Source organism: Glycine soja, chromosome 1, assembly GCF_004193775.1.
Source record: "Glycine soja cultivar W05 chromosome 1, ASM419377v2, whole genome shotgun sequence".
NCBI lineage: Eukaryota > Viridiplantae > Streptophyta > Magnoliopsida > Fabales > Fabaceae > Glycine > Glycine soja.
Genome location: NC_041002.1, coordinates 54,153,438 through 54,162,510, shown reverse-complemented (window position 1 = coordinate 54,162,510; position 9,073 = coordinate 54,153,438). Strand labels below are relative to the sequence as shown.

Genomic DNA, 9,073 nt, shown 5'->3' with positions numbered 1-9,073 from the left:
AGCGTTAAGGATAGATTTATTTATTTTATTTTATTTCTTATTAAATTTTGATGGGTATAATTTTATTTCTTGAAAAATGTCGTTTTTGAAACGGACTGTAAAATGATTTTCGATTTTCTTGCATGTCCAAAGTCAGGTTCCTCTGATCTTAATGTAATACTCAACAATTGCAGGACTTCTATGACAAAAATTAAAAATTTTAGGGTGAGTTTCGCTAAAAAAAATAAGCTAATTTTGTTATCCATAAAAAATATGAAAAACAAGATTTTATGCTAACCATCATGTATTTAATTATATTCCTTCTTGCATCTGTCACTTAATTATCAACGAACTAAATCTTTTTTCTTTAAAAAAAAAAGAAGAAAAAGTTGTATGTGAAATTCTCTCCAAGAAGGAAAAAATTTAGCATCCATATAAATCAAGGGTGCTCATCCAATAATACAAATATATTCAGGATATTTTGATCTATTTGTCAATTTTCAATACAATAAGTTTGAGATAATATGTTCACATTTTGTTTAGTAGAGGTGAAATATCAAAATGACATATAACTCAATTGATCGAATTGTGTATGTAAATTATTGTAAATCGAAAAATTGAGAAGAGACATTAGAAATAGGTGAGAGATTAAATATTGAAGTTATTTGGTTAAGAAGTATTAAGATTGAGAGATTTTATGAAGTAGTGGGTCACACTTGAAAAAATCTCTAAGCTAAATGGTGAGAAACAAGTAGAAAAATGGCTGCTCACAACATAAATGTTAATTTTTTTATTTCCTTAGATAATCTTTTTATTTCTTCTCTCGTTTACTTGTTGAATCATAGCGTTGCTTTGCGCTGGGCTTTTTTGTTATGCTCCATGTTAATGTCATTGTGTTTCTTCGATTCGCTTCATTCCCACCTGCTCTGATTTGGTCCACTCAGGTAGATGTTCATTTTTCTTAATCGATTGTTGCGATTCGATATAAATGAATTGATTAATTTCTATGACAAGAATTTTGAGAGCATAAGTTCACTAACACTTTGCTTAGTAAAGGTAAAATAGATGAGAAATTGAGGAGAGTGAAAATAGAGAAGAGGTTTTAAAATGGAGTTATTTGGTTGAGACTTATCAATAAAGAGATTAAGATATGAAATAGAGAATGGTGGGTTTTATTTGAAAAGGGTTTTTACACCATTTCGGCGAGAAATAACAAGGAAATGACTCACATCATAAGTATTAAATTTTTATTACATAAAATAACAATATTCTCCCTTCTCGTGTTTGCTCGTTGAACCTTCACGCCACATTGCTGTGCTTCTTCGATTTGCTCGATATCGATGCCAATGTGCTTCTCTGATTTATTCCACACCACTCTCAATTGCTCCAATTCGGTTCACTTAAGTAAATATTGATAATTGATTGATCATTCTTCATAATCTACTGTTTTGTTTTTTTTTCATGCCTATCACTGTAGTAACAAATTATCGGTTTTGTAATACAATTGATTGCCATTTTTTTGCATCACCCAAAAAATTATTATTTTCGTCCAAGGTGCTAATTGGTACTCTTTTGGGTTGTTTATAAGCTAGGTGTTAAAGGTACTATATAAGTAATATATTAATTTAATTTCAAATTTTGTTTTTCGCCTCTCATTCCATCTAGATCAAATAAACTCAATTTTTTTTCTTTCCAATTTCTCTTCTATTTCTTCAAACCAAATAATCCAAAAATTAACCCTATTTCATCTTTTTTCTCTGTTTATATTTTCATGCACCGTGTTTCTTTTATTGCTAAGCATAATAAAACACATTTACAGGAAGAGTGATAATTTACAGATCTTATGGATACATGTAAAAATTATTGATGATGGATAAAATATTTGCGGGCTTAATCAGTAAGGATGGAGGTATAAGTAATTATCTATAAAATGTTTTGTGAAAATGAATGCGGATACAAATACCTCAATACATGCCATGGCTTCTAGGCTCGGCTCATATTTGCATTTATATGTGTATATATGTATGTGTGCACGCATGTAAAATATGTTGTATAAACAATAATAGTAACTTTGAAAATATTAACACATGAAGTGACTTATTATTTATTTGGAGAAGTTGTGAAACCTCTAGATTATCCTAGAGGATAAATACCAAATAAGGAAGAGGAGTTATTGGTAATTACGTGTCTAAAAATATTGATGGAGTTGAAAAGTTTATTGAGGCAAAACAAAACAAGGGCTGTGAAGAAAGCAAAGCTGACGCGAGACGCGAGACGCATGGGCCATATACAAACAATTCCAGCGGCAGAAACCTGCACACCCCAACAACTATTACAATTTACAACCACAACAATACATCACCCATTTACCAACGCCTCCTTCAATTCCTTCACACATATTTCTCTCTCTTTCTTAATTCATCTATTCTTATTAATTTTCTGCGATTAACGATTAATTATTGTTTACTACTATAACTGTTTGAATTTAAAATGAAATACCAGTATATATATATACATATATATGTATTTTCTGACAAGGTATTTAAATAATGTTGGCATTAGGAAAGCAATAATAATAATAACTTGTGTGAAGAAAAGCCAACTGGACGGGAAGAAGGGAAGCAAAGGAAAAAAGAGAAAGGAATGGAAAGGGCAGAATAAGGTGTCTCTCTCTCTCTCTCTTGGACTGATTCGCTTCAAACGCATCTATCTCTTCCTCACCTCTTTCTACTATCACTACTCTTAAGGCAAAGTTGGTGTAAAGAAAGGATGATGATCGTGGTGCTGGTGGCTTCTTTCTCAACGGACACGATTTCTTCCATTTCCATTTTCTTCTGATTCCTTCTCTTTCTGCCCATCTCATCTCATCTCATTTTGTTTTGGTCCACCCTCATCATATTGAAGACTCCGCCATATAGGGGGCATCTTTGTTTCTCTTTCATTCTTCTTGTGTGTTTGTGATTATTGCCCTGTCCTCTGCATTCCTTTAATTCCCCCATTCATTTCCTACCTATCTCTCACAAACCAAACTCATCATGGCCGTTCAAGCTCAATACCCTTCCAATGTACTACTCTTCCTAAACAGGTTTGCATCTTCTTCCTGCTTCATTTCAATACTTGTCAATCCATCCTCCTTCTTCTTACACATATTTATGCATTTCCAACAGCAAAACCGGGCAAGAAGCACATGATTATTCATTGCAATCTCCGCCAGGACAACAACTCCTTGATCAATCCCATATGCTATTCAACAACGGAGGTATGTTTCATATTGTTTCATACATTAGTTTTTTGCATGACATTAAACTAATCCAAAATCCTAAATTTCATTATTTGTGATCAAACAGGTACTAATTCTCGAAAGAGAGGAAGAGAAACAACTGCAGCTACCGGGATTGCGCCAAACTTTATCAATTCATTCTCTTTGCAATCCCAATCTCCACAGGCACAGCTCATAGACCTCACTCAACTTCATAATCAAAATGTAGTCTCCACCGGGTTACGCTTATCCTTTGGTGACCAACAACAACAAAGACAACAATTACAACATCAACATCAACATCATGGGTGTCACTCCTCTCCTTTCGTATCTCTACTATCCGAAGGCTTGTCTTCTCAAATCAAACAACAGCGTGACGAAATAGACCAATTCCTTCAAGCCCAGGTACTTTATTTTCCCCCTTTGAATCCGTATGCAATAGAAAAGGACTAGTTTTTTTTTTTTTTTTTTATAACATGAAGAACCAATGTTTGAATAAATTTATTATTATTAATATTGGTAATTTGAATAATGATGATGAATTAATTGTGGGTGGATCAGGAGGAGCAATTGCGGCGGGCATTAGCGGAGAAGAGACAGAGACATTATCGGACGCTGCTAAGGGCAGCGGAGGAATCGGTGTTGCGGAGGCTGAGGGAGAAGGAAGCGGAGTTGGAGAAAGCCACGCGCCATAACGCGGAGTTGGAGGCACGCGCGACGCAGCTTAGCGTTGAGGCGCAGCTTTGGCAGGCGAGGGCGAAGGCGCAGGAAGCAACGGCGGCGGCGTTGCAGGCGCAGCTGCAGCAGGCTATGATGAGCGGCGACGGTGAGAACGGTGGCGGGGGAGGGCTATCGTGCGCCGGGGGCGGAGCGGAGGATGCTGAGTCAGCGTACGTTGACCCGGATCGAGTGGGTCCCACTCCGAAATGCAGAGGGTGCGCGAAACGGGTGGCTTCGGTGGTGGTGTTGCCGTGTCGCCACCTATGCATCTGCGCCGAATGCGACACGCATTTTCGGGCGTGCCCCGTTTGCCTCACCGTTAAAAATTCAACCGTTGAAGTCTATCTATCTTAAAAGTTTAAATAGATTAAAATGAAAAAAAAAAAAGAAAAAGATTACTTTCTCTCTCTGGTCTCTATCTTTTTAATGAATGGAAATTGAAGGAGGACCTTTTTTTAGTCGTTGTACATGATGATGGTGAGAAAACTGAGAAGGTTGGGTAGTTTGGCCGTGAGACCCGATGTTTTTTCTTTTTTTCTTTTTTAGTTTTCAATCCTCCTTACATTTTATATTTCTTAGTGATGTACATGGATGGCCAAATGGGTAGTGGAGTGGCCTTTAATTTTTTTTTAGCTGTTGGGATATTTCTCTCCTTTAGAAACTGATATTTATTATATTCTTTCTTGGATAAATACTTGACTGAGAATCTGAGATGCCTTTCCAAATTCAGGGTGTCATCAGTGTGTTGTTGTCTCCATTTAGACGTCAGAATCTTGCATAATTTCGAAAAGTCTTGTTAATTTGGCATGCTTGCGAATATGATGCTAATTGCACTGATTTAATAGCTTTTGATTGCTCTGGCGAATGGTTTTTTAATTTTCAATTTGAGTATATGTATATGCGTAATTTACAGTTAACTTATGGTTTGGCAAACCATTGTTTTTTCTTTGAAAATTATAGCACATTCAGGTTCCAAGCACTGTGTTATAAAGGGTGGACAAGTTGGATAATAATAGGAGATGGTTTCGGTTATGGGAATGAATTGATTTTTGATCGGACTCAAATGGCTGTCTACATTTCATGAACACTGTCGGGTGGAAATAGTGCAGTGCACATTACATATCTATTTGTCACCTTTTTTTTTTTTTTTGATAAAATCTTTTTACCACTTAAATATATGGATTCCGAATTTTGATCTTTCATTTTATAATTCATGTATAACTTCTTTATAAAGATAGAGTATCTAAATTATGTTTTTGAAAGTTTATTTAAATTGCATTGACAATAATATATAATATTGAAAATTGTTAGCAGATGTACTTTTTAAATAACTGAAATATAACACTGTTTAGTTGATTAATAGAATAAAAAAGTTATATGAATAAAAATTAAAAAAATAAGCTATTTTCCCGCAAGTTTCTTACCTTTTAGGTCAAAGTTAACACTCTTTATTTGATTAAGTAAAATTTTATTACCTCTATTTTCAAATTTAGATCATTTTTATGTTTTTTCTTTTCAAAGTGCATATTGAAGTATTGATAGAAGAATTTAACACTAGAAGCACAGTTATCACAGTTATCTATGAATAAAATATGATTTTTTTAAGGAGAAATGCAATCATTATTATATCATCTTATTTATTAACACTAGCGGAATCACAGTTATTACTGTTTCTTACACCCCACTATCAATTAATTAAAAATCATAATTTAGAATTATTTCTAAAGTAATTATTTTTTTCCATTTTTATATATAAAAATCAATTACTTACTTCACTTTATTGAGATTAAGCAGAATTGTTAATTTAATTTATAACAATAAATTTATCTTAAATTTATATTTTTTCAAAATTATTCTTTTCATTAGTATTTATCTCTCTTCTAATGGTTTATAAATACATTCTCTTTCTTTTTTTAATAAGAGATATTTTTAGTTTAAAAATAATTGATGTAAGAAATATTAAAAATTAAATTTTATAAAAAAATAACAGAAAAATATGGTAACAATTAATAAACTTACCATAAATAATAATTTATGATATAATAATAATAATAAATTAAAAAATATAATTTACATATTTTCAGTGCATAACTATATATATATTAGGAAACCCTTACAGTAGTACAATAATTGTATAAAAAATTCATTACATATAGCCAAAATAAACGAGGAAAAAGTTTGAACGTGAAAAGGAAATTGCAGAACGACAGAAGAATAGACATGATATTTTAAGATTTGGCTCTTAGATTTACTTTAAAGAAAAAAAAATAAGTAATTTTTAAAAATGAAGCTTACTTTCAAAGAATTTAACGGTCATAAGGTTAATACTATTTACCTGTCGTTTATTGTAGGAAACCTGAGTGGTGATCAATAGATTAACTTCAGCAGAAAAGCCCAAAGCACATTATAAAGGCCCGTGTGGGTTTGGAGAACATTTCAAGGAAGCATTGGCCCCATCCCAATTCTTGATTTCCTGTTCTTGTCTGTGCTTTTCTTTTCAAATCTCTTCCCAAAATGGTATTTTTAAGAATACAGTAAATAGTCGTACATACACACACAATTTGATCTCAGAAAAGTCTACTTATTAGATATAAAATATCCTGCGATAAAAAAAAAGGTTTTGAAATATCTTTAGTTGCCTATTAATACTATTCATAAATATCTTTACCTTTTGCAGTATATAATGACTAATTACCTGCCTTTCCCTTTTTCGAAAACCAACCTTTCAATTAAAGCAAGTTATAGTCGTGCACACATAGGCACAGGGACTGGTAAGACATTACAAACAGAGGCAGTTCAAGTGATTAACTTCCATAAAAATTGTCCATCTTTCATGCCTTGATTCTCTTTAACATGGATGATCTAAAATCACTATTATCCAAGCATTTAGTGAATCCATGTAGTCCAAAGTCAATAGGAAGAAAACAAAAACAGCCTCTCTGTTTCAACTTCCAAGATTAAAAGGAAAAAAAAAAACCCAATGATATCTTGAAAATCAAATTAACAACTCCATTTTGTGCTCAGTGTGAAAGGAAAACGAAAGAATCAAGAATCAAAGAAAAAAGATATGCTACTAGTATTATCGAGCCAAACAAGAGAATTGGACAAGCCTCAGCATCTCATTTGATGTGAAGTCTAGTTATTAATTAATCAAATAAAGACACTGATTATGGATATTTATTGATAGAAACTTTTTTATTGAGAATTAAGTTGAGAATGTATTAAAAATTATAATTATAAAGGTACATTAATGATAGCTTTTAACGAAAGCTTTATATTTTTAATTTCGTAGTCCTCAAGCTGCTGATTAGTATTTGTCTAATTAATTATCAAAGATATGGAACTCAAATTGAATACGAGAAGCATAGGGGGGTCGCTATTATTAGAAAACTCTAAATGCAATACGTGGTCAAAAACAGATTGGATCTCATTCTCAGGTCTATCTATTTTGTTTTGCTATTATACGATTCCTACTAACTGATAATACCCAGTGGTTATGGCACTGACTCGTATGGATATCATGTACACAAGCACCATTATCAGATTATCACCCATGTCATCACGCTCCACTTTTTCCACGTTGCTTCCCTCAAGTTAATATATCAGTATTGTTAATTATTGTTATGGGAGTAATATTATATATTTTTATTAATATTTTTAGGATTTTAATATTTATGTATATTATCATTCAATTTCAAATCATCATTTAAATTATTTTAAAAATTAAAAAACTTATTATATATAATGAATTGTGATTACATTACTGTATATATATATTTTTTTAATTTTTAGTTGTATTTATAAAATGTTAAATGAAAAATAAATATATTCAATTTTATTTATTTAAGATGAGAAAATGTTGAAAGAAAATTTAAATTTATTCTTATCCTTAGCAGTAATATTTGATAAACTAAAAGTTTTTTATGTTAAAAATGTAGAATTTAATTATATTAGTGCATCTTGTCCGTAATTTTTAGTGAAATTAATTATTATTATTATTATTATTTATTATTTCTCTGAAAATAATTATCAATTCTACGTACATGTGATTTCCAACTCCATGAGAAGAAACAAAACCAATTTAATTATTTTGAAACGGGAAAACAAAATAACGGAAGATGGGAAATAATTACATCAAGATGGTTTTGGTTTTGGTTTCGGTGAGAGCACGTAACCCGAAAATTTGTTGGTTAAGAGGTTTACAGATCAAACAAGTTTGCGTTGTCATGAATATATGTTATGGATGGATGCAATGTCAGATTCCTACCATTTCATTCAAGGAGGATCATGATTTGCTTTTTGTAAAATTTAATTCGTGATCGATATTGATGATTGTATTCAAATTAATCTTAACCAGTGAACCTCGTTAAAGCCTTGTCAGATTTTTCCTGTGAGTTGATGAATGTGAGTGAATAAATGAATGGCACACTTGTATGCTTATCCAGAAGGTGGGGTATAGATAGATAGCAAAAAACTATGATGATATTAATAAAATAAACTATATTGACTCAATAAGGTCGATGCTTTTCACGGGGTGGAGGACTAATTAATTAAAGGAAGTAAACCAATAATATATTCACATATGCAATTTTCTTGCCAGGTGATCAAATGCATGCAGCATGATCTCATTAATATATAGTTGGGTGTGGCTGTCTTCTCTAGAGGGATCGATCTTGTTGGTGGAAATCTTATGCCTAGTTGGTTCTTTGGGGGATGTATAACCCTTCTAGTAATTCGAAAAAAAAAAACAGAAAGAAAGTAGTTTAATATGACATTATTAATTGGGACTTCTCATTACGTAGATGATTAGACGGAAAAGAAAAAAACTAAGGGAGATGGATGGGTTTGGTGGTATTGAAGAGAAAAGAACAGAAGAAAAGTGAAAAAAAAAAATTCGAATTAAAATAGAATGAAAGATATATAAGATTTACACATAATTTTTTAAAAAAATATCTTTTTTTTTTCTATTTTTTCACAACCAAACACACACTAATGACATAACAAATTTCACATTTGGCGGCAGGTCCAGTTTGTGCACGAATGTGTCACAAATCCAAAATCACGTTTGTTTTTATTAATTTAACAGCCAAAGTTATAAGTACAAATTCAGAGATT

General features: G+C 31.9%; 1 protein-coding gene across 1 annotated transcript; it reads left to right on the top strand.

Moving 5' to 3' along the window:
• Positions 1-2,295: 2,295 nt before the first annotated feature.
• Positions 2,296-4,715, top strand: LOC114423205 (probable BOI-related E3 ubiquitin-protein ligase 2). The gene is made up of 5 exons (XM_028389871.1): positions 2,296-2,641; positions 2,727-3,064; positions 3,147-3,238; positions 3,327-3,643; positions 3,800-4,715. Exons 2-5 carry the CDS (start codon positions 3,015-3,017, stop codon positions 4,310-4,312), a joined length of 972 nt encoding a protein of 323 aa, XP_028245672.1. The 5' UTR covers positions 2,296-2,641; positions 2,727-3,014; the 3' UTR covers positions 4,313-4,715.
• The last annotated feature ends 4,358 nt before the right edge of the window (positions 4,716-9,073 follow it).